The sequence below is a fragment of the Schistocerca gregaria genome, chromosome 2 (genome assembly GCF_023897955.1).
Source record: "Schistocerca gregaria isolate iqSchGreg1 chromosome 2, iqSchGreg1.2, whole genome shotgun sequence".
Lineage (NCBI taxonomy): Eukaryota > Metazoa > Arthropoda > Insecta > Orthoptera > Acrididae > Schistocerca > Schistocerca gregaria.
In genome coordinates this window covers 262,782,475-262,808,260 of record NC_064921.1, presented here as the reverse complement: position 1 = coordinate 262,808,260, position 25,786 = coordinate 262,782,475, and the positions used below count along the sequence as shown (strand labels likewise).

Genomic DNA, 25,786 nt, shown 5'->3' with positions numbered 1-25,786 from the left:
ATCAATCATAGACCTCTGTGTTAAATAATGTGTCTTGATATGCACCACTTGTGCGCAATAAAGTTTATTATTAATTTAATTTGTGTTTCCGTCAGATTTGACTTGACTTATTGTAATTTCATGGACTGATCATTGTAATTTGATGGACTGGTCTGGCGCATGTACTTTACATGCTTACGTTTTTGACTGGATTGTAAAATACTGTGTATTATTAATTCATCAATACTGTTACTCTTTTATTTTATACGTATTTTTTAAAGTTTTTGTGTTATATCAATCCGTGTTAAATTGTTAATATTTCAGTTTTGTAATCTCATTAGCACAGAGGTGTTCGATGGCAATTTCTTTGGATTCGATCAAGGCTGTCATCTTTGACTCTGAAATTGTTTGACATGTTTGCTATACATCACATGCTGTCCTTTTGTCAATGGGCCATACAAATGTAATGTGATAAATCTACGATAATTTTAGTGGGTATTTCCATTGATTCAACTTTTGTTTTCTATTTTGATCATATTTCGTCTCGCATTGTCACAGTGTCCACATTTGTTTGCTTTACAGCTGCCGTTGAAGATGACTTAAGACCGAAAACGGCAGCAGAATAAATATAATTATGACAGTGTTACGCATTTGGTAAAATTCTGTTCAATGGTTAGTCCGAAATTACCTAGACATGCCGTTTGTAAGCGATTAGGTGGGAAGCAATGAAGCAGCGGCGATGGGTGGCTTCATTCAAGTATGAAAATAACTGCAGCCAGACTCCAAACGTTTACTTTGCTAAAAGTGGTGTATTTCGCGTAATGTCAGCGTGAAACAGGTATACGACACAGGTAAACGAACATCTTTATGGACGAAGATGAGTCTTTTAGTTAAAGGCGGGGTGTGCGCAGTTGTGAAACGTATTTATTTATTTATTAATTTATTTACACGTCAAGTTCCGTAGGACCAAACTGAGAAACCAATCTCCAAAGTCATGGAACATGTCAGTACATGAAATTACAACATAAAAGTAATAACAGATGCCGGCCGAAGTGGCCGAGCGCTTCTGGGCGCTACAGTCTGGAACCGCGCGGCCGCTGGTTCGAATCCTGCCTCGGGCATGGATGTGTGCGATGTCCTTAGGTTAGTTAGGTTTAAGTAGTTCTAAATTCTAGGGGACTGATGTCCCATAGTGCTCAGGGCCATTTGAACCATTTTGTTCTCTCTTAGAAGGATTAGAGCAATAAACTTAACGAAAAAAAAGTAAGCTATGCAGCAGCTGTTTCATTTCCTTACCCACACGAAGTATTCGTGTTTTGGGCACAGTATCAGGCGGAGTTCAAAGCGGGGTTTAATGACGACACGTATCGGTAAGAATCAGAGTACCCAATCTGTCTGCGTCTAGTGGAAATGATGGAAAAGTGAGGATGTGTTGCAAATGTCTGCGAGTCGTGTAACTGAGGCGGGACGTGGGCACCAGCCCAGTATTCACCTAGGGGGATGTGGAAAAAAAACCACATGCAGGCTGGCCAGCACAGTGGCCCTCGTCGTTAGTCCGGCGGGCGGATTCGATCCGGGAGCGGCGCTCTCGACTAACCTGGCGGGTTGCTGTCAGTACCAGTCTCCTACATTCTAAACTTCACAGAAGAGCAGTGTCTCTGAAAGATAAGGTATACGATTAGAGTTCCAGTCGGACACACAGTTTTGAATATTTATGGGCTTCGGTTGAATGTGATTCTTTTAGTTTTTGATTTCTCAAGATATTCAAGCCAAACAGAAAATTGCAGCATCCAAGAAGAAATCTTGGAAAGACTTTGGAAACAGGTTGGAGACTTTGGGTCAAGCTGCTGGAAAATCATACTGGAGTGTAATTAGCAGTGTTCGAAAAGGAGTTAAGAAGGAAATGACAAGTATTTTGGACAGGTCAGGAAAACTGCTGGTGAATGTTGTTAATGCCTTGGGCAGATGGAGGGAATATTTTGAAGAGTTGCTCAATGTATGTGAAAATACGATCGGTAATGTGTCAGATTCCGATGTACGATGGGATAGGAATGATGATGGAAATAGGATCACATTTGAGGAAGTGGAGAAAATGGTCAGTAGATTGCAGTGCAATAAAGCGGATGAGGTGGATGAAATTAAGTCGGAACTCATCAAATACAGTGGAATGTCAGGTCTTAAATGGCTACACAGGATAACTGAAACGGCGTGGGAGTCGGGACAGGTTCCATCAGACTGGACGAAAGCAGTAATCACACCAATCTTTAAACATGGAAACAGAAAAGATTGTAACAACTACAGAGGTATCTCTTTGATCAGCGTTGTGGGTAAAATCTTCTCAGGTATTCTTGAAAGGAAAGTGCGAGTATTAGTTGAGAACAAATTGGATGAAAATCAGTGTGGGTTTAGGTCTCTTAGAGGTTGTCAATGGAGAAGTGTTACGAGTGAAACAGGGAATTGTATCTATGCTTTATAGATCTAGAAAAGGCATATGACTGGGTTCCTAGGAGGAAGCTATTGTCTGTTCTACGAGATTATGAAATAGGAGGCAAACTTTTGCAAGCAATTAAAGACCTTTACATAGATAGTCAGGCAGTAATTAGAGTTGACGGTAAATTGAGTTTATGGTTCAGAGTAGTTTCAGGGGTAAGACAAGGCTCCACTATTGTTCATATTATTTATGGATCATATGTTGAAAACGATAGACTGGATGGGTGAGATTAAGATATGTGAACACAAAATAAGCAGTCTCGCATATGCGGATGACTTACTTGTGACGGCAGATTCGATTGAAAGTTTGCAAAGTAATATTTCAGAGGTAGATCAGAAATGTAAGGACTATGGTATGAAGTTTAGCATCTCCAAAACGAAAGTAATGTCAGTGGGAAAGGAATATAAAAGGATTGAGTGCCAAATAGGAGGAACAAAGTTAGAACAGGTGGACGGTTTCAAGTACTTAGGATGCATATTCTCACCGGATGGCAACATAGTGAAAGAACTGGAAGCGAGGTGTAGCAAAGCTAATGCATTGAGCGCTAAACTACGATCTACTCTCTTCTGCAAGAAGGAAGTCAATACCAAGACTAAGTTATCAGTGCACCGTTCAATCTTTCGACCAATTTTGTTATATGGGAACGAAAGCTGGGTGGATTCAGGTTACCTTATCAATAAGGTTGAGGTTACGGATATGAAAGTAGCTAGGATGATTGCAGGTACTAGTAGATGGGAACAACGGCAGGAGGGTGTCTACAATGAGGAAATCAAAGAAAAACTGGGAATGAACTCTATAGATGTAGCAGTCAGGGCGTACAGGCTTAAATGGTGGGGTCATGTTACACGCATGGGAGAAGCAAAGTTACCCAAGATTCTCATGGGTTCAGCAGCAGAGGGTAGGAGGAGTCAGGGTAGACCAAGGAGAAGGTACCTGGATTCGGTTAAGAATGATTTTGAAGTGATAGGTTCAACATCAGAAGAGGCACCAACGTTGGCACTGAATAGGGGATCGTGGAGGAATTTTATAAGGGGGACTATGCTGCAGACTCAACGCTGAAAGGCATAATCAGTCTTAGATGATGATGATGATTCACTTAACGGAAAAGTGCAGCGAATTGAGTGCCGCCGGCTGGCAGTATGCGGTCGCCGTATTTTGTGTAGGTGGTGGCGATGCTGAGGTTCGTCACACTCGTGGCGCTGCTGGCCGCCTCCTCTGCAGTCGACAACCCGACCGTGCAGCTGACGCTGGGCGTGCTTCGCGGGACGCGGCTCAAGTACGAGGGTAGGGCGTACCACGCCTACCGCGGCGTGCCCTACGCCGAGCCCCCGGAGCGTTTCAAGGTGAGCTGTAAAAAGTTAAGGTTACTGCCGCGGCATGTAAATGTCACGTTACACTATAGTTCTATTCTTTTATCTTGGCGGTTCGCGCATGCCCGCCCAGACGCGGGAGATTGCTGCGTTGCCAGTTGTACGCGACAAGAGAAGCAGCGCCATAGTATACAGGGTGAGTCACCTAACGTTACCGCTGGATATATTTCGTAAACCACATCAAATACTGACGAACCGATTCCACAGACCGAACGTGAGGAGAGGGGCTAGTGTAATTGTTTAATACAAACCGTACAAAAATGCACGGAAGTATGTTTTTTAACACAAACATACGTTTTTTTTTAAATGGAACCACGTTAGTTTTGTTAGCACATCTGAACATATAAACAAATACATAATCAGTGCCGTTTGTTGCATTGTAAAATGTTAATTACATCCGGAGATATTGTAACCTAAAGTTGACGCTTGAAACCTCCTACGTTCAGTTGCGTGTTGTAACAAACACGCGCCACGGTCGGCGAGCAGCATCTGCAGGGACATGTTTACGATGACCACCGTGTTTACGAGTGTGGCTGTAGTGTACTGTTGTGGTTTGGTCTGGATGTCGCAGTGTCCGCATCTAGCGCTTGTTGCTATTGTTATTCTGCATTCGTCTCCGCACGCAGACCAATTGTAGTACACCGTGTTACCAGACGTCTGTGGTAGTGTAGTGTTGTAGGAACTGTGACCATGGTGTATTCGAACTCTGAAAAGGCGGAGATATACTCATCTATGGCGAGTGTCAACGAAATGCAGCTGAAGCCTGCAGGGTGTATGCAGAACGGTACCCGGACAGAGAGCATCCAACGTGCCGCACATTGCAAAACATCTACCGCCAACTGTATGCAACAGGTATGGTCGTAGCACGCAAACGGGTCCGTAACAGGCCCGTCACAGGAGAAGCGGGTGCAGTTGGTGTGTTAGCTGCTGTTGCCATGAACCCACACATGAGTACACGGGACATTGCGAGAGCCGGTGGACTGAGTCAAAGTAGTGTCATGCGCATACTGCATCGTCACCGCTTTCACCCGTTTCATGTGTCGCTACATCAGCAATTACATGGTGATGACTTTAGTCATCGAGTGCAATTCTGGCAATGGGCATTAACAGAGAATGCGTTGCAGTTCTACCTGTTTACCGATGAAGCGGGATTCACAAACCACGGGGCAGTGAATCTACGGGACATGCATTACTGGTCCGTGGACAATCCTCACTGGCTCAGACAGGTAGAGCGACAGCGACCGTGGACTGTAAATGTATGGTACGGAATCATTGGCGACCACCTCATTGGCCCTCACTTCATTGCAGGGGCCCAAACAGCTGCAACATACATCGCATTTCTACAGAATGATCTGCCAACGTTGCTCGAAAATGTCCCACTGGAAACGCGTCGACGTATGTGTATCAGCATGATGGTGCACCTGCACATTCCGCAATTAACACTAGGCTGACACTTGACAGGATGTTCGACGGGCGTTTCATAGGACGTGGAGGACGCATAAATTGGCCATCCCTTTCTTCTGATCTTACACCTCTGGACTTCTTTCTGTGGGGTACGTTAAAGGAGAATATGTACCGTGATGTGCCTACAACCCCAGAGGATATGAAACAAAGTAATGTGGCAGCCTGCGGCGACATTACACCAGATGTACTGCGGCGTGTACGACATTCATTACGCCAGAGATTGCAATTGTGTGCAGCAAATGATGGCCACCACATTGAACATCTATTGGCCTGACATGTCGGGACACACTCTATTCCACTCCGCAATTAAAAACGGAAACCACGTGTGTACGTCTACCTCACCCCTCATGGTAATGTACATGTGCGTCAGTGAAAAAGACCAATAAAAAGGTGTTACCATGTGGACGTAATGTGCGTTCCAGTCTCTTCTGTACCTAAGGTCCATCACCGTTCCCTCTGGAACCCTACGTAATTCGGTGCTCTCCGATACACACGATTGAACAGCGGAGGAGTGGTACTCAAACGTCAACCTTAGGTTACAATATCTCCTGATGTAATTAACATTTTACAATGCAACAAACGGCACTAATTACTTATTTGTTTATATATTCAGATGTGCTAACAATACTAACGGGGTTCCATTTAAAAAACGTAGGTTTGTGTTAAAAAACATACCCTCACGTTCGGTCTGTGGAATCGATACGTCAGTATTTTATGTGGTTTACGAAATATATCCAGCGGTAATGTTAGGTGACTCACCCTGTATAGTTTGCAAACTTATGTTTAGGGGGGAGCGCGCAGTTTATGAAGTAAAGCCACCACGGCCGCATTAACGCTTTCGCTGCTACAGAGACGTGCTCCCTGTATTCCGCGGTGTGCCTGTGCAGACACATGGTGTTTCGATTACTTTGGCACACTTTATCATTCGATTTCACAAAAACTATTTGGCCCAAAAAATTTGATTTTTACACATCTTCTTGACTGATTTCTTCCCCCATAAATGACTTACTTTTGTTTCGAAGTTCAACACTGTTATTGTGCAGCATTAGATGTAGTAAACCATTGCACGAAATTTTGAAGAGTTTGCAGAGGTAAACGTCCATAGCGTATACTTTCCGTATGGTCGATTTTAGTTGCCATTACAAATTTCAAAAAAATACATTCAAACAGATAAAATTCATGAAGAAAGACACTTCGATATTGTTTTTCAATAAAGAAAATATTAAGCACCGAACAAGGTCTGAACTCAGAACCCTGCACGTAACAGCCATACACTTTTAACCATTACGCTATACCGATAAACACTGTTGGTATGACTACGAATTACTCACGTTTCGTTGAAGTACAATAGGAAATAAACAATTACCGCTGTTCTTTATTGCAAGAAAGCGGTTAGTGAGAATGATACAAATACCTTTCATTGCTATCGCCTGAATTAGGAGGCTTATTGCTTGTTTGGTTTAATTAATTAATAGAATATGAAGCAATTGGTATAAAGAAAGCTTTTTCCAAACATTCTATAAAAGAAAATCTGCTATCAAGACACTACTTTCGTTCTATTACTTTATTTATGACTGAACGTTTCTAAAACTGAAGACAATCGTCCGTGCTCTGCACCGCAGGCGATCTCTGGCAACGTCGTTCTATTTTCATGGGCTGACTGTGTTTTGTGACGTCAGATGCGCAGAAAGAACCTAAACTCGGCCGCCGTCATAAATGACTCGCACTTTATTGACATCACAGTTTAGGTTCATAACCGTTATTTTCAGTGCACCTTTGTATTCTCCCAAGCGTTGAAAACTAATTATATATAATTCACATTCAGTGTAACCTAGCAACAGTTTAAAAAATGTATAACATTCTTTAACCTCGCAATAATAACGTGACTATCCTTTCAATAAAATTGTGGCTCATCTACATCTACTACATCTACATACATACTCCGCAATCCACCATACGGTGCGTGACGGAGGGTACCTCTTACCACAACTAGCATCTTCTCTCCCTGTCCCACTCCCAAACAGAAAGAGGTAAAAATGACTGCCTATATGCCTCTGTACGGGCCCTAATCTCCCTTATCTTATCTTTTTGGTCTTTCCGCGAAATGCTGGTTCTCTAAATTTCTTCAGTAGCGATTCACGAAAAGAATGCCTCCTTTCCTCTAGAGACTCCCACCCGAGTTCCTGAAGCATCGTAACACTTGCGTGATGATCAAAGCTACCAGTAACAAATCTAGCAGCCCGCCTCTGAACTGCTTCTATGTCCTCCCTCAATCCGACCTGTTAGGGATCCCAAACGCTCGAGCAATACTCAAGAATAGGTCGTATTAGTGTTTTATACGCGGTCTCCTTTACAGATGAACCACATCTTCCCAAAATTTTACCAATGAACCGAAGACGACTATCCGCCTTCCCCACAACTGCCATTACATGCTTCTCCCACTTCATATCGCTCTGCAATGTTGCACCCAAATATTTAATCGACGTGACTGTGTCAAGCGTACACTACTAATGGAGTATTCAAACATTAAGGGATTCTTTTTCCTATTCATCTGCATTAATTTACATTTATCTATATTTAGAGTTAGCTGCCATTCTTTACGCCAATCACAAATCCTGTCCAAGTCAAATATATAACCAAGTCATATACAATCTTTCAATAATTGACTGACTGTGAATGTCAACTGGTAAATTTGGAAGTCAGAAGTGCTGCGTCATGGCCCTGAAAGATCATTCTGAATAAATTGAAAATTCTTACCTCAATGAAGTCGCCGGATGACGCGTATATATGTGCTCCTATAAGAAACTTTCCTGGCACAGCCCAGTGCAATGCTGGCCGATAGATTTTGTAAGTAGGCTGTTTAGGTTTTTTTATTGGTAACGCCGCCGCCACGTAGCTCTCTGTATGAAAATCACTGGCTATGCCGTGTGCAGTCTGTGGCTGGTTTGCATTGTTGTCTGCCATTGTAGTGTTGGGCAGCGGTAGCTGGATGCTAACAGCGCGTAGCGTTGCTCAGTTGGAGGTGACCCGCCAGCAGTGGTGAATGTGGGGAGAGAGATGGGGATAGAGATGGCGGAGATTTGAAATTTGTAAGAATGGATGTCATGAACTCCTATATATATTATGACTATTAAGGTAAATACATTGTTTGTTCTCTATTAAAATCTTTCATTTGCTAACTATACCTATCAGTAGTTAGTGCCTTCCGTAATTTGAATCTTTTATTTAGCTGGCAGTAGTGGTGCTCGCTGTATTGCAGTAGTTCAAGTAACGAATATTTTTGGTGAGGTAAGTGATTTGTGAAAGGTATAGGTTAATGTTAGTCAGGGCCATTCTTTTGTAGGGATTACTGAAAGTCGGACTGCGTTGCGCTAAAAATATTGTGTGTCAGTTTAAGCACAGTCATGTAGAATTGTTCAAAGGGGAGGTTTCAATTTGTCATGTATAAAAAGAAATAACTGATTTTTCTCTACAATAATCGGGATGACCATGGATTGGAGAAATTAGTAAATTCTTTAAATTGAGATGAATGATTGTCAAAAGTTAATTTTTATTAGAAAGATTGATATTAAGAGATTTTTAAAAAAACATTTACATGGGACTTGATATACAGTGCATATGCGCGAGGCTGCTTTTACCTTATACAACATCGCTCAGCCACCACCATCGCTCCCCACGACCGGCCCAGCCAACTCGATACACCAGACAGCTATCAACTACTTACTCCTACTGACACACAGTTCCTACTGCAGCCAACACTGCTCTCAGGTTTGAGACTCTCTTATAGCTTACATATCGCAGGCAGCGCGTGAGCAATCCATCGAAACTACATCTGCTCGAGTGCGCTAGCAATAAATTCCTTAGTCATGGACCTCCTACAACTTTCAATGCTGACATAAAGCTCTCCTAATTCGTTTACCCTGAATACTGTTGTTATGATGGCTCGCACTGTATCAGGTTTTTCTGCGCAGTTATAGACTCCACATCTTACCCAAGGAAATTGAAAACAGTGTCCCAGTTTCAGACCCCGAACGCCCTGTCGATACCCATCACTTCTATCTTTCCTGCCTGCTCGTTACTTACGAGGCTTCAATGTCCCACCCAGATTTCCCCTATCGAAGCCCCTCTCCAGCTCCTCCCTATGCGAGGTCCCCTCTCCAGCTCACACACATCCCATGACGCACCATCCACTCCTCTAGAAAAACCATAGTGTCCCATGTATTTTGTTTTTCATCCCCTCGGTCCCGCTTACTAAATCTACAGCACTTATTGGGAGCTGATCATTATACGCAACAGTCTAAATATATTAAAACGCAATGTTCTGACTGTCTTACACATCATTGCCCTGCACAAACCGCTTACTATAGACAGACCGATAAGGGCGTTAAATAGGGGATGAAGATTTTTTTTGAAATTCGTATTAAGGCAATTTTGAAGCTAGACGTGCGAAAATTGGTATTTTTTTCCTCGGTCAGAACTAAAGAAATACGTGTTTCAGCATTTTTGGAAATTTAACCCTACGGGGGTGAAATAACCTGTGAAAGCTTTTATTTAAAATATATTATTATTAAAGAACTACTAACGTATTTTTAAAGCTGCATTTATGAAATTTTGTATTTGGTTTCTCGGTTGCAAATAAAAAAAGTACGTGTTTCAGTGTTTTTGGAATTTTAACCCTAAGGCGATGAAATAGTGGTGAGCTTTTTTCACAAAAATATTTTACTATGAAAGCGTTTTTGAAGCTAAATCCATGAACATTTGTATTTGGCTTCTTTGTTAGAAATAAAACATATCCATATCATTGTTTTCGGAAATTCAACCCCTGCGGAGTTGAAATAGGAGTGAAACGTTTGAAGGAAATATTTCATTGCGAAAGCATTTTTAAAGCCAACTCTTTAAATATTGGTGTTAAGCTTCTCGGTTAGAGATGAAAAATTACGTGTTTCACTGTTTTGGAAATTCAATCCCTACGGCGGTGAAATAGCTTCAGACTAATTCACTGAATGATCATTGCCCAGACCAAACAGCTAAGCATATATGCTTGAAGCGTGGAAAGAAATCAAATGGCTCTGAGCACTATGGGACTCAACTTCTTAGGTCATCAGCCCCCTGGAACTTAGAACTACTTAAACCAGACTAACCTAAGAACATCACACACATCCACGCCCGAGGCAGGATTCGAAACTGCGACCGTATGGGTGTCGCGGTTCCAGACAGTAGCGCCTAGAACCTCTAGGCCACTCCGGCCGGCGAAATGTGGAAAGGATGTGGATGTTATACTCTAGGCATCGCTTAAGAAGGGTTGTCCGAAATTCCATTCCTAAGGGGATGAAATTGGGGATGAGAGTATTTTTGAAAGTATATCGCTATTGGGAATTTTGAAGCCAGAACTGCAAAAACTGGTATTTGTCCCCCAGTCAGAAAATAAAGTATACGCATTGCAGCAATTTTGGAAGTTCAACAATTAAGCAGGTAAAAAAGTAGGTGAAAGTTTTTTTGAAAATAAATAATTCCTAAAGACTTACTAAAGTATTTTTAAGGTTACATTTATGACAACTGATGCTTGACCTCTCCGTTAGAAAATTAAAAAGATTTGTTTAAGCGTTTCTGGAATTTGAACCCCTAAGGCAGTGCAACAGGGGATGGGAATTTTCCGGAAAATATTTCATTAGATTAAAAAAAAAAAAAACAGCTAAATTTATAAAAATTGATATTTCACTTCTCGGTTAGATATAAAGAGATATTTGTTATGGGATGAAAGTTGTGGTGGAAATATCTCCACAAGAACGCAAAAGGTATGAGTAACAAAAACTTAGGACTCCAGCTAGCAGAATCGCTTTTTGGTCAGAAGTACATTCGGAAAAGACCTAAGTGTAAAAACCTTGGAAGGTATTGCAATTTGTGAACAGAATAAAATTCGCTAATATAAAAACAAAAAATATCTCTGCAGGCCATACAGTCTATGCGAGCGAAGCAAAGGGCGCTAAGCTAGTATAACAATATCTGTCATCTACAAGACAGACGGGGCATCATCGTCCACACCACAGCACTAGTCGTATCATCATCTGCACCTCATATGGAACTGTCACTAATAGAAATAATTGATAATAGCTTAAAATTTTATTTCATCTATTTTGTGTTTTAAGACTCCACTCGTATCTTAAGTTATGTAAAGCTGAAGACAAGCAATATCATCTGTGCCAGCTTGCTCTTCCCCCATTTCCTCCCGCCCATCCGAATGATGTGTAGTCAATGAAATGATCATTGAATAAAAAACTCTATTCACAACAACTCATTAGTTGTTTCTGATTCACTGTTCTCGACTTCGTCTAATCCTCCCACGTAAGTTAATCCTCTAGATTTTTTCTTATCACGAAGGAAGCAAACGGTTTTCTTATTCGGTCCTCTGTCTGTCAGCCTGTCTTCATTCTTATTATTCTACTTCGAAGTAGCTACTTAATATAATCATCTCCTGTGCTTTCTCTCATTCGTTTATTTATCATTCTGTCCTTTCTCCTTAGCAGTAGAAATACTTGTTTATAGTTTTTAATTCAAAAATTCCACTCATATCTGAAATTATGTTAGGCTGAATAGCTTCTATGGTTTGTTCATTGAAATTCAATACTTTCTTACCATGATTAAAACTATCAGTACATAATAGTTAATAAAATTTACTTGTTTATAGGGGTTTCAACTACATGTATGAATTTTTGGCTTCACTTCTTTTATTGTCCACTTGTTGTTGTTGTTCTTGTTGTCTTCAGTCCTGAGACTGGTTTGACGCAGCTCTCCATGCTACTCTATCCTGTGCAAGCTTCTTCATCTCCCAGTACTTACTGCAACCTACATCCTTCTGAATCTGCTTAGTGTATTCATCTCTTGATCTCCCTCTACGATTTTTACCCTCCACGCTGCCCTCCAATGGTAAATTTGTGATCCCTTGATGCCTCAGAACATGTCCTACCAACCGGTCCCTTCTTCTTGTCAAGTTGTGCCACAAACTCCTCTTCTCCCCAACTCTATTCAAAACCTCCTCATTAGTTATATGATCTACCCATCTAATCTTCAGCATTCTTCTGTAGCTCCACATTTCAAAAGCTTCTATTCTCTTCTTGTCCAAACTATTTATCATCCATGTTTCACTTCCATACATAGCTACACTCCTTACAAATACTTTCAGAAACGACTTCCTGACACTTAAATCTATACTCGATATTAACAAATTTCTCTTTTTCAGAAACGCTTTCCTTGGCATTGCCAGTCTAAATTTTATATCGTCTTTACTTCAACCATCATCAGTTATTTTGCTCCCCAAATAGCAAACCTCATTTCCTGATCTAATTCCCTCAGCATCACCCGATTTATTTCGATTACATTCCATTATACTCGTTTCGCTTTTGTTGATGTTCATCTTATATCCTCCTTTCAAGACACTGTCCATTCCGTTCAACTGCTGTTCTAAGTCCTTTGCTGTCTCTGACCGAATTACAATGTCATCGACGAACCTCAATGTTTTTATTTCTTCTTCATGGATTTTAATACGTACTCCAAATTTTTCTTTTGTTTCCTTTACTGCTTGCTCAATATACAGATTGAATAACATCGGGGACAGGTTACAACCCTGTCTCACTCCCTTCCCAACCCCTGCTTCCCTTTCATGCCCCCCAACTCTTATAACTGCCATCTGGTTTCTGTACAAATTTTAAATAGCCTTTCGCTCCCTGTATTTTACCCCTGCCATCTTTAGAGTGTGAAAGAGAGTATTCCAGTCAAAATTGTCAAAAGCGTTCTCTAAGTCTACAAATGGTAGAAACGTAGGTTTGCCTTTCCTTAATCTACAGTATTTTCTAAGATAAGTCGTAGGGTTAGTATTGCCTCGCGTATTCCAACATTTCTGCGGAATCCAAACTGATCTTCCCCGAGGTCGGCTTCTACTAGTTTTTCCATTCGTCTGTAAAGAATTCGCGTTAGTATTTTGTAGCTGTGATTTATTAAGCCGATAGTTCTGTAATTTTCACATCTGTCAACACCTGCTTTCTTTGGGATTGGAATTATTATATTTTTCTTGAAGTCTGAGGGTATTTCGCCTGTCTCATACATCTTGCTCACCAGATGGTAGAGTTTTGTCAGGACTGGCTCTCCCAAGGCCGTCAGTAGTTCTAATGGAATGTTGTCTACTCCCGGGGCCTTGTTTCGACTCAGGTCTTTCAGTGCTCTGTCAAACTCTTCACGCAGTATCATATCTCCCATTTCATCTTCATCTACATCCTCTTCCATTTCCATAATATTGTCCTCAAATACATCGCCCTTGTACAGACCCTCTATATACTCCTTCCACCTTTCTGCTTTCCCTTCCTTGCTTAGAACTGGGTTTCCATCTGAGCTCTTGATATTCATACACGTCTTTCCCTTTTCTCCAAAGGTTTCTTTAATTTTCCCGTAGGCAGTATCTATCTTACCCCTAGTGAGATAAGCCTCAACATCCTTACATTTGTCCTCTAGCCATCCCTGCTTAGGCAATTTACACTTCCTATCGATCTCATTTTTTAGACGTTTGTATTCCAGTGTCCACTTACTCGTTGGTTTATTTATAGCAAGTGTATTATTTTATCGACTGCTACGATAACGTCGTTGTTACGCTTTTCTTTAGCATTCAGAAAATGCACGTAATATACCAGTTTTTTTCTTACTGTAGTTAATTTTCAACTTGTTTGCATGCTTTTGCCTGTTAGTTCAGTCATTGTTCATTGAAGTATTCTACATTCGTATCATATGAAATTTTCGTTTCTTTATAGTATTTTAAAATCATCATAGAAAGAAGTAGAAAGAAATTATATAACAAGGGACAAACAATTGTCGTTTCTAAAACGTCCTCACCTGACATAGGGAAACTGGAGTTTGTCACATTATACCTACCTCAGCTGAAACATAGTATCAAGATGACTGTATGATTCGGCTGCAGAGCCGCAAGAAAATAATTTTCGTAGTTTTTTGTGTTTTGCTAGCGACTAGGCGCTTCACCTTACTATATCTATCTCTGCTACCATATTAGTTTCATTTATCAACAAAGATTCAAGAGGCGACATGTGAAAGATGTAAAAAAAAGAAGAAAATTGAATTCCACTCTCCGGTTTGTGTCCATACTGGCAAGAAGTCCAACGACTTTCTACGTAGTGCAAAACACACGACATAGTTGCGCAGAAGGAAATAAGAAAGTGAATTAAGATAACTTATTGGACTTGCCTACATTATTTCAAGAGAATATTTGATTCTCTCACTCTGTTTTTGTTAGATCCAGGTTCACAGTGCAACAATACAGGTTTAGTCGTCATCATGTCAAAAATGAATCCGTAGCAAATAACAAAAGAATGTAAAAAGCATTTTTATAAGAGAAATGGCAGGGAAAGCAATTCTATCAAAAGTAAACAATATGGTCTACCTTCATGTTTTGTTTTATTATAGTGTCTCAGCATGTATTTTGACGAGAGTCAGAGCTTTAGTTGAAACGAGTTAATTTTGTTCTTGTCTGTGACACCATTTATAATTTGGATTTGGTGCATTATGCTTCTACGACTTCCAAAGCCAGCTTCTTTTCCGCTACGGGGCAGAAGTTACTTACAATGTGACAACCGAAATTTGGTGTCGAACTGAAATTGTTGTTGCGAACATTCATGTAACTACCAATCAGTCCGGACACTCCTCCTCCAGGGGTGACCCTTCTCGCTGGTGTTTAGCTATTAGTATAATTCGATAGGTGCATAATACCACGGCCATTATATTAGCGAACTGATTATTGATTCAGTGTCTCCATGGCTATTAACGTTCCAGGGTCCATGATACAGAGCGCTCCCTTCACGAGATCCATTCTCTCACCAATGTTGTTCCCACGCACCATCTAGGCGGACTTACCGTTTGTGATGTTCGGAAGTAATATGAGATAGACTACAGTGGCACTGAACTTTTAATTGGTCCTGGGAGCGTGCTCTGACCACCTAATTCATTAAGTCGTCTGTCCGCTTTAAACAGGAAATCCAGATGTGCCAAATCTTGTCAGCTGTCACGTCAAATGACGGACTTAATGAAGAGATTTCTTTGATCCCAACGTTTCTATGCTCACGGAAATTTTGATTAAAAAATTTTATCTACCTCTGACAAAAGACTGAAGGACCTATAGTTCTTACATATTTCGTGTTTAGTCCAGTGATTTTTCATGTATAAACTAGCCTATTTTTACGTAAATATTCCGTGAATAATTTTGCAAGTTTCACGTTACCTACATTTTTTTTTTATTTTATTGCCTCTACATTTCTCCCGTTATTATCAAGAGTAATGCGTCGTGCATGTGATGAGCCTGTATTTACATGTTTTGGAAATTTGTCAGGAACTCGTTGGTGGGGTCCTAGCTGGCTGTCTCGCTGCACAACAAACAACACGGATTTTGAGAGAGTGAAAACTTTATTTTCCATTGGAATGCATGCGTTGAAGTCGGTGGGTATCAGATTGACCAACTGTTATGAATATGGCCTCTCGTTGTTGAGTTGTTCGTTATCCTATTTTGAAAGTAAGACCACTTCAGCTGTAAGTCCTTTGCTTATAAGCACGACTCGCAACATTTTAGCTTCATCATTGGGTGCAATGAAGTCGGATAACGTTCCGGACGAGAAAAGAGAATGTGATGGTCGAGCCTTCATAGTTGCAAGTTTTCGCTAAGCAGTGGACGTCAAATATAAAGTAGCATAAAATAACATAGAATGCTCCCGTGATACGCTCCTGTGGCACCATGAGTAACACTATATGATGAGCTGACGGGTCCCCATATACCAAAAAATTGGCGCGTTACTTCACCAGATACTGTTACTTGTGGTATATCGGGAGCGTTATATGTCATTTACGTTTGACGTCCGTTCATTAGCGAAAATTTGCTTGTCATGAACACTGGCTTATCCCATTCTCTTTTCTCGATAGGAACATGACTTGATTTTATTGCACCTGATGATGCAGCTAAAAAGCTGCGAAACCGTAGTGCTTATAAATAAAGGACTTACAGCTGAAGCGGTCTTACCTTCAAAATGACATATCCAGGCTGTGGCTGCACTACTGAAAAGCCTGCTTTCTTATCTCATAGTATGCAATTTATGATCCTCTACCACCTATATAATTTGGATCTAGTAGGTCTGGGATAAACTCTACAGCTCCCTCGTCTCTGTAAGTCTCAGGTATCAGAGTCACCATGCACGATGTCTTGCCTCCAACCCGCAAGAGAGAAATGGAAGATAATCCTACAGTTTCCTGAACAATCGTCTTGACAGGATCAATAAGCTAACAACCGATCTTGCCTGATTGGGCGAAAGCTAATAGTGCTTTTGTTTCACTTCCCCGGCCGCCAACCCCCTCCCGTTTCCAGAATTCGAACAGAGTGCTTCGGTTGGAGTTCCACTCTACACTGCATAACGACTCACTAGCGACATCGGCCGCGAAGCAGGATACTGAGGTGTGTAAAGCAAGGCAAATACACAGGACAAACATCGCCTTGAGTGTGCTGGTAACTTCTCGAAAAGCTTGTTCACCTTCCTGGAAAACATCTGACACGGTAAACATTCCAACTGTAGGATCCCTGAAGCCAAGCGAGGGCTCACTTCTCTGTAAGGAAACGGGTTGTAGCCCACTGTGAGCAGTGACTCAGCTGTGTCTCTGTGTGGTCGGTCTCAGCCACGACGGCCCTCATCTTTGTTTGTGTCGAGTACGCCGTATGGCTGCTCTCACAAGAGACCTGCAAGAGTGCACGACGTAAAAAACGGAGGCAAGTCAGAAATGATTCTGCAGTTTCAGCAGATAAAAAAAAACTACCTGGGGCACACATATAGAAAATCAGAAGCTACATAAACTGTTTCCTCCACTAGCCTTGTACGTAGTTTCAGTCAGCAAGAACATTAGTTTCGTTTCATTTACAAAGCTGCTGTAAACTGTCAGCGGGTATAATATGGGGATAACCAGGAACATCGAAGTCAGACGTCGGTGGATATGAATCGAAGCATGATGATATAGATTCGTCTGCAGCACGATCCAAGTCAGCACCGATCATGTATCACCTAACCTTATCACCTGTCGTTTGCAGACAGAATGAACCTCGCTCACATGCCTCAAAGAAATCTCCACCTATTTGTGCGTTGACTCCTTCTCGTCAGTCAATGTGTGCGGGGCAGGTAAACACCTTACTGAAACCGTCGAACAGACCTCAAGGCTTTGGCTTACCACGTAAAACCTGGACCATCCTCAACAGGATCAGGACGGGCCACGGTCGATGTGCGGACTCTCTACACAAATGGGGAAGAGCACCATCCCCAAAGTGCGACTGCGGCGCTGAGAAGCAGACGATCCGGCACATCATTGCAGAGTGCCCTCTGAGAGCCTACTCAGGTCAAACAACAGACTTCCTGGATGCGACTCAAAGTGCAGTTCAATATATTAAAAACCTAAATGTTAATTTGTAATTATATATATGTTGTTCATGACATAACTGCATTTAATTCTTTATGTCTTGTTTTTAGTGCCGAAGTTATAAAGTTATTGTAGCAGCTTATTTCTCTATAAACGTGATTTGTACTTGCCATACGCTAAATAATAAATGGACAACGGATCTTTTATCTACCCCAATTACTGTTCAACCTCATTCATAGTCTGCTATCAATCTTGTCACTGACTTTGTGCTAGAATCTGTCGCACTTTCTCAACGTTGGCTATAATTCGGCTTGTTGCAGGTTGACCCCAACGCTATGCTTCACCAACAGTTTCTGTTTCTTAAACGACATCATATTCACCGTTGGCTGTAGAAATTATTTGTCTCATAATTGCGGTTTCGGTCTTTGGGCCATTTTATTTGGTACTGCAAAAGGTTTTGGTTTAGCACATGTCAGACTTTAAAATCCTTCGACACGTATACATGTCATCGTCAAAAATAGGCCTGTCTTAAAGATTGATAGTACTATTTGAAAATGAACCAAAGATTGAAATTACAATGTGAAATAAATTATTTCTACAGTCGACGGAGAATATGATGCCCTTTAAAAAATTCTTCATGACTGGGAACTTGTAGCCGCCCTCCGTCGATCTGCTGTCGCTGACTTCTCTGATGTAAGATACTGATGTTGATATCTTCTGTATGTGCCTGACTTTTAGTTATATCTACACATCAGATGGAGCAGCCACAAACATCGTCACTGTAACGGCGACTGAATTCCTGGTTTTCATAATAAGAATTAGTACTGACTTTTTGCACAGTGGATAACCCTTCATTTGTTGCTGCGTTAAGGAAGACAAAATACACTCCTGGAAACTGAAATAAGAACACCGTGAATTCATTGTCCCAGGAAGGGTAAACTTTATTGACACACACCTGGGGTCAGATACATCACATGATCACACTGACAGAACCACAGGCATATAGACACAGGCAACAGAGCATGCACAATGTCGCCACTAGTACAGTGTATACCCACCTTTCGCAGCAATGCAGGCTGCTATTCTCCCATAGAGACGATCGTAGAGATGCTGGATGTAGTCCTGTGGAACGGCTTGCCATGCCATTTCCACCTGGCGCCTCAGTTGGACCAGCGTTCGTGCTGGACGTGCAGACCGCGTGAGAGGACGCTTCATTCAGTCACAAACATGCTCAATGGGGGACAGATCCGGAGATCTTGCTTGCCAGGGTAGTTGACTTACACCTTCTAGAGCACGTTGGGTGGCGCGGGATACATGCGGACGTGCATTGTCCTGCTGGAACAGCAAGTATCCTTGCCGGTCTAGGATGGTAGAACGATGGGGTCGAGGACGGTTTGGATGTACCGTGCACTATTCAGTGTCCCCTCGACGATCACCAGAGGTGCACGGCCAGTGTAGGAGATCGCTCCCCACACCATGATGCCGGGTGTTGGCCCTGTGTGCCTCGGTCGTATGCAGTCCTGATTGTGGCACTCACCTGCACGGCGCCAAACACGCATACGACCATCATTGGCACCAAGGCAGAAGCGACTCTCATCGCTGAAGACGACACGTCTCCATTCGTCCCTCCATTCACGCCTGTCGCGACACCACTGGAGGCGGGCTGCACGATGTTGGGGCGTGAGCGGAAGACGGCCTAACGGTGTGCGGGACCGTAGCCCAGCTTCATGGAGACGGTTGCGAATGGTCCTCGCCGATACCCCAGGAGCAACAGTGTCCCTAATTTGCTGAGAAGTGGCGGTGCGGTCCCCTACGGCACTGCGTAGGATCCTACGGTCTTGGCGTGCATCCGTGCGTCGCTGCGGTCCGGTCCCAGGTCGACGGGCACGTGCACCTTCCGCCGACCACTGGCGACAACATCGATGTACTGTGGAGACCTCATGCCCCACGTGTTGAGCAATTCGGCGGTACGTCCACCCGGCCTCCCGCATGCCCACTATACGCCCTCGCTCAAAGTCCGTCAACTGCACATACGGTTCACGTCCACGCTGTTGCGGCATGCTACCAGTGTTAAAGACTGCGATGGAGCTCCGTATGCCACGGCAAACTGGCTGACACTGACAGCGGCGGTGCACAAATGCTGCGAAGCTAGCGCCATTCGACGGCCAACACCGCGGTTCCTGGAGTGTCCGCTGTGCCATGCGTGTGATCATTGCTTGTACAGCCCTCTCGCAGTGTCTGGAGCAAGTATGGTGGGTCTGACACACCGGTGTCAATGTGTTCTTTTTTTCCATTTCCAGGAGTGTAGTTAATGACGTCTTTGGATGTTAGTTGTTATTTCAGCTTCCTTTTTCCGACGTTACCACTTATCCGCACTGTTCCTGATTTTGTATTATTTCTATCCGATTGGAAATAAAATGTTAAATAGCTTTTAAGTCACAATTTACACTTCGTAATATTTCATAATCGAACCTTCCGTCATCCAGAGACAGTTTGCCGCTTGCCTATGATTATCGTCGACTGATACACACGCTATTGTGGAAATCACTTTAGCTTTTTATTAACAACATTTAATAATAATTAAGTGATCATGAATGATTGCGTTTTATATATAGAGAAAATGAGGGTTGATATTACAATTACTCGCAGCAACTGCGGCAACTAAAATGTCAGTGAATTTTATGTACGTTACTCGAAGGTATTACCGCAAGGTCTATGGTCCATTAATATACATCGATACAGTCATTCAAACTTCCTACGCTTTTACCTTCACAAAGCTAAGTGTCCAATTCCGTTCTTATAATCAATTTAACGTCCCTTCGTGTAGTCCTATTATCGGTTATTCAGCATGTAATAGAGCTTAATACTGAGCGCTGCTTTCCCGCGACCTTACGGCAAAAGTCTGTCCCGTATAAATTAACTAGTCACTTTTCTAGCAGTTTAACAGTAGTGCCCTGATCCCTTGCGTAGCATATCACACGGCAACGGCAGTTATATCTCACGCCGCAGCTACGTAGACTTATTCATAACGCAGAAAACAAGACAAGAGAACTAACAATACCCGCACATGGTTTATAAGGTAGAATTTAGAAACTAAAGTACCCGCATTGAACCCTCTTTGTTTTCCCTGAGGCGCTACTTTTGTGAGGGCGTTATTCTGATTAGAGATTATATATCGATAATTTTAATTAAAACTTTTTCAGTGCCGTTAATTAGTTCCGATATTATCGATCACCTCTCCCTTATATTAGAACAAGCCTGATAATATTGTTCTCAATTAGAAGAGCAGTTATAAACAGCGACCGACTGACCATTGTAAGGAGTTGTTCGACATAAATGAAAGTTGGTAGGTGTGTTTCTACATCTGAAAGATGACGTTTTGTAAGTAGGCCGTTTAGGTTTTTATGTTGGTAACGCCACGTAGCGCTCTGTATGAAAATCACTGACTGTGCTGTGTGCAGTCTGTGGCTGGTTTGCATTGTTGGAATATTTACTATTGTAGCGTTGGGCTGTTGGATGTGAATAGCGCGTAGCGTTGCGCAGTTGGAGGTGAGCCGCCAGCAGTGGTGAATGTGGGCAGAGAGATGGCAGAGTTCTGAGAGCGGATGATCTGGACGTGTGTCCATCAGAGACAGTAACTTTGTAAGACTGGATGTCATGAACTGATATATATGTTATGACTTTTGAACGCTATTAAGGTAAATACATTGTTTGTTCTCTATCAAAATCTTTCATTTGCTAACTATACCTATCAGTAGTTAGTGCCTCCAGTAGCTTGAATCTTTTATTTAGCTGGCAGTATTGGCGCTCGCTGTATTGCAGTAGTTCGAGTAACGAATATTTTTGTGAGGTAAGTGATTCATGAAATGTATTGGAATTGTGGTTTTGTGTTCGATTCCGTATGATGGCAGGAGCAGTCTAGGGGTATCCCACGCACCCTGGCTGCAAATTTGTACGTCAGTCTGGTGATTCGATCTGTTGTGCTGCCAATCTTTAACAGCATTTCTGGTGGTGTTTTCCAACAAGATAACGCTCGCTCACATACCCTACAGTGTTCTAACATGTTGCTTTGATGTTCTCGGTAAAAAATGGTTCAAATGGCTCTAAGCATTATGGGACTTAACATCTGAGGTCATCAATCCCCTATACTTAGAACTAATTAAACCTAACTAACCTAAGAACATCACACACATCCATGCCCGAGGTAGGATTCGAACTTGCGACCGTAGCAGCAGTGCGGTTTCGGACTGAAGCGCCTAGGACCGCTCTGCCACCGTGGCAGAGTGGCATAAAGGAGACATTTAGTTTACATGTGACCATGACTACACCGTTAATGAATGGTAAGTTTATTTGAGCAGAGAGGCGTGCTAGGGTAGTAAGTGCAGTTCTGCAAGGCCACTGTGCCAGGGTGGCATGGTGGTTAGCGCATCTGCCTAGCGAACTGGAGACTGGTTTCGAATCCCGGCCTTGGTATAAATTCTCATTCGTCGCCTCAGTCTGCATATAAACAGAATACATGTTTGACGCTTGAGAAGGTCTCAGGAAATATATAGTTTCACTTGATTAATGCACCTATGTCTGGGTTTCAGGCAGGATGCCCCAATTCGTTCGATGCTGAGTTGCTATCCCTGTACAGTTGGAGAGCCTTTGTAATGTTGTTCGAGTTTAGGGGAAGTATCTAGTGAGCTGATGGGTGAATGGGAATTTGGATTGAGGACGGAGGCGTCCTAGAGTAGTCCTTGCAATGGTGCAAAGCCACTGTGCCAGACTGGCGGACTGGTTAGCGCATCTGCCTGGTGAGGAGGAGACTCACGTTCGAATCCTGGCCTTGGCACAGATTTTCCTTCATCGCTTCGGTCTGAAGATGTTAGAGACTTGCAAATATCTTAGGAACCATATAGTTTCATTTGATAAATGAAGTATACAAGGAATGGAATACCATATGATATAAGGTGCAAGAAGAGTACCTGCAGAAAGAAATTAACAAACAGGGACTAGAGATAAGTGTCACACGTTGTCACGGGTTTCATATCACACACGGATTGCTACTGTCAGTCAATGGAGGTCCATCTCACCCAGACTCCGAGCAAATATTTCGAAAGGATCTTCATACAAAGGACATTTGAAGTCTAGTATCTCACTAAAGATCGTTGCTCACTGTGGTATTTAAAGCTGGATGTGTTAAACTGGGCCGGCCGGAGTGGCCGAGCAGTTCTAGAAACTATAGTCTGGAACCGTGCGACCGCTACGGTCGCAGGTTCGAATCCTGCCTCGCGCTTGGATGTGTGTGATGTCCTTAGATTAGTTAGGTTTCAGTAGTTCTACTTTCTAGGGGACTGATGAACTCAGAAGTTAAGTGCCATAGTGCTCAGAGCCATTTGCCATTTTTTTGTTAAACTGGCCAAGCAACACCACTGCTCAGTAAGTTGACAGAGGGCGTATAGTTAGTGTGGTATAACAAATTGTGTATTGTGTCTTTGAAAAAGTTGCAAGTAGTCGCATTCACCAACGGCCCAATGAAGTGTTTGACCATCAGTGTGGGGACGGTGTAATTAAGGTCAGACGCGGTCCTGAGATGTTTTGGGGTGTTTCAGGTACTATAACTTGGACACACACATCGGTGTTAGCGTAACCATGAACCAGGAATTTTAGTTCAGTGTTTTCGGTGACTAACTGTTACCCTTTTTTCTATATCTCCATGATGAGCATGCTGTGGTCCCTCCTTTCTTCCGAGATGACAACAGCCATGTTCAGAGGACTGCGCTCGTATTTTCCCGGATTGACGAACACTCAGGCAACCTCTCACACATAAGAATGGTCCGCTAAATCACCCCATGTTTATCGTACAGAAAATGTCTGCGATTATTTGGAACAACGGATGAGGCGTAGCAATCAACATTTCCGCAGTTTGACACCTCTATGGGATCTGATCACCAGTGAGTGATTCAGCTAGATATACACTCCTGGAAATTGAAATAAGAACACCGTGAATTCATTGTCCCAGGAAGGGGAAACTTTATTGACACATTCCTGGGTTCAGATACATCACATGATCACATTGACAGAACCACAGGCACATAGACACAGGCAACAGAGCATGCACAATGTCGCCACTAGTACAGTGTATATCCACCTTTGGCAGCAATGCAGGCTGCTATTCTCCCATGGAGACGACACGTCTCCATTCGTCCCTCCATTCACGCCTATCGCGACACCACTGGAGGCGGGCTGCACGATGTTGGGGCGTGAGCGGAAGACGGCCTAACGGTGTGCGGGACCGTAGCCCAGCTTCATGGAGACGGTTGCGAATGGTCCTCGCCGATACCCCAGGAGCAACAGTGTCCCTAATTTGCTGGGAAGTGGCGCTGCGGTCCCCTACGGCACTGCGTAGGATCCTACGGTCTTGGCGTGCATCCGTGCATCGCTGTGGTCTGGTCCCAGGTCGACGGGCACGTGCACCTTCCGCCGACCACTGGCGACAACATCGATGTACTGTGGAGACGTCACGCCCCACGTGTTGAGCAATTCGGCGGTACGTAGACCCGGCCTCCCGCATGCCCACTATACGCCCTCGCTCAAAGTCCGTCAACTGCACATACGGTTCACATCCACGCTGTCGCGGCATGCTACCAGTGTCTGGAGCAAGTATGGTGGGTCTGACACACCGGTGTCAATGTGTTCTTTTTTCCATTTCCAGGAGTGTAGAATACGCGAAGAATCTTGCGGTCTTCTATCTCGCTGACCTTAACGGCAAGTGCGAGAGAGAGATTTGGTGAGAGGGATTTACGTGTGGTTGATAAATCGCTTCCCTAAAAAATTTCCTTCCTTGATACCTTCACTGATCTCATTTGTACTGCAGTACACTTGAGGTGTCTAGTTGCTTCCAGCGGCGTGAGTGGAAAGCATAGTTCGGAGTAATATTCAGCAATCTGCAGTTCTCTATAGTTGTTGTCTCCTGAGCAGAAAAAGCGCATAGGTCGTGAATACGTTATCTTGAGGCTGTAACAAACTATTAGCGAGGAACAGCTGTTGTATAAATAATTAAATTTTGAATTGGTTTGTTTAAACTTGCTTTTTATTAGCAGAATACGGTAAACTGCACAATTGTAGTCCACTTTATGAATCACAAATAATTTCCTTTCTTCACACTTTCACAGAAAAAGCAATGAACTATGAGTGAGCCGTGCGTGGCTCACGTTCCCGCCATCATGTATTTTACACCCTGTTTTTAACGTACTTCCACCTCACTCCGTTGATTTAAATTACTACTGTCACTGAGTTGCTGCTTTGTTTGACTGTGAGCGGCGATCGCAGCGCGTATCAATATATCCCCTCTTCTAGTATCTTGCTCGACTGCTATTACTTCCCGGTCTTTGTCTATCGTAAGCCGGTTCGGGTCGCGCGTTCAGGCTGCCAGTCAGTTGAAACGTGTCTGGAGTGCAGTCCCGACCTGCCATTCAAGGAGTTGCAGTGCGGCACCTGTGCCGTCGGGTGGAGCAGCAGTGAGGTCTGCGTCGACATGGCTCGCCCGACCGTTGCCGCCACGCGTCACTTCAGCCGGGCCACGGTCTTGGTGGATCGTCAGTCGGTCGTCCTACCGGAAGACGCGTTTTGGCTCGCTGGTCGTTAATGAGTCGGCTGTGTGTGTGTGCATCGTCCCCGATTTGTCTTCGTGCGTGCTTAGTTACTGCTGGATACCGTTCAGGTCCTCGTGCAAGTGTTTGTCAGGTTATGTATGTAGTTGGCGCTGACGACTCTTTTAGATGTTGTCGGCATTCTGAGGGCAGTCGGTCGGTTGGTGCGGACCAGGGAGGATATGGCCGTGCAGCGTAGTCGGCTGGGTCCGCGGGAGGCCCTGCGCAGTGTCGAAACGTGTGTGGAGCTGTCCGATCGCTACGAGCTTCGTGGGTCATCGACGTCAAAGTTGAGTAGTGGTTTCAACTATACAAACCACGTCCATTCGTGTGGTGTCGTTCGTTTCGGTGGTTCGCTGTTGGGGAGGTTTTCCTGTGAGTGTTTGCAGTGGTGAAATCGAGCTGCCGTG

At 43.2% G+C, this 25,786-nt stretch overlaps 1 protein-coding gene across 1 annotated transcript in view; it reads left to right on the top strand.

Annotated features, from left to right (window-relative positions):
• The window catches only part of LOC126335739 (juvenile hormone esterase-like), a 136,290-nt gene that overhangs the window by 4,462 nt on the left and 106,042 nt on the right, over positions 1–25,786 (top strand). The window contains exon 2 of the mRNA XM_049999195.1: positions 3,634–3,813. Coding sequence (XP_049855152.1) covers positions 3,634–3,813 — 180 coding nt within the window. The remainder of the gene's footprint in view (positions 1–3,633; positions 3,814–25,786) is intronic.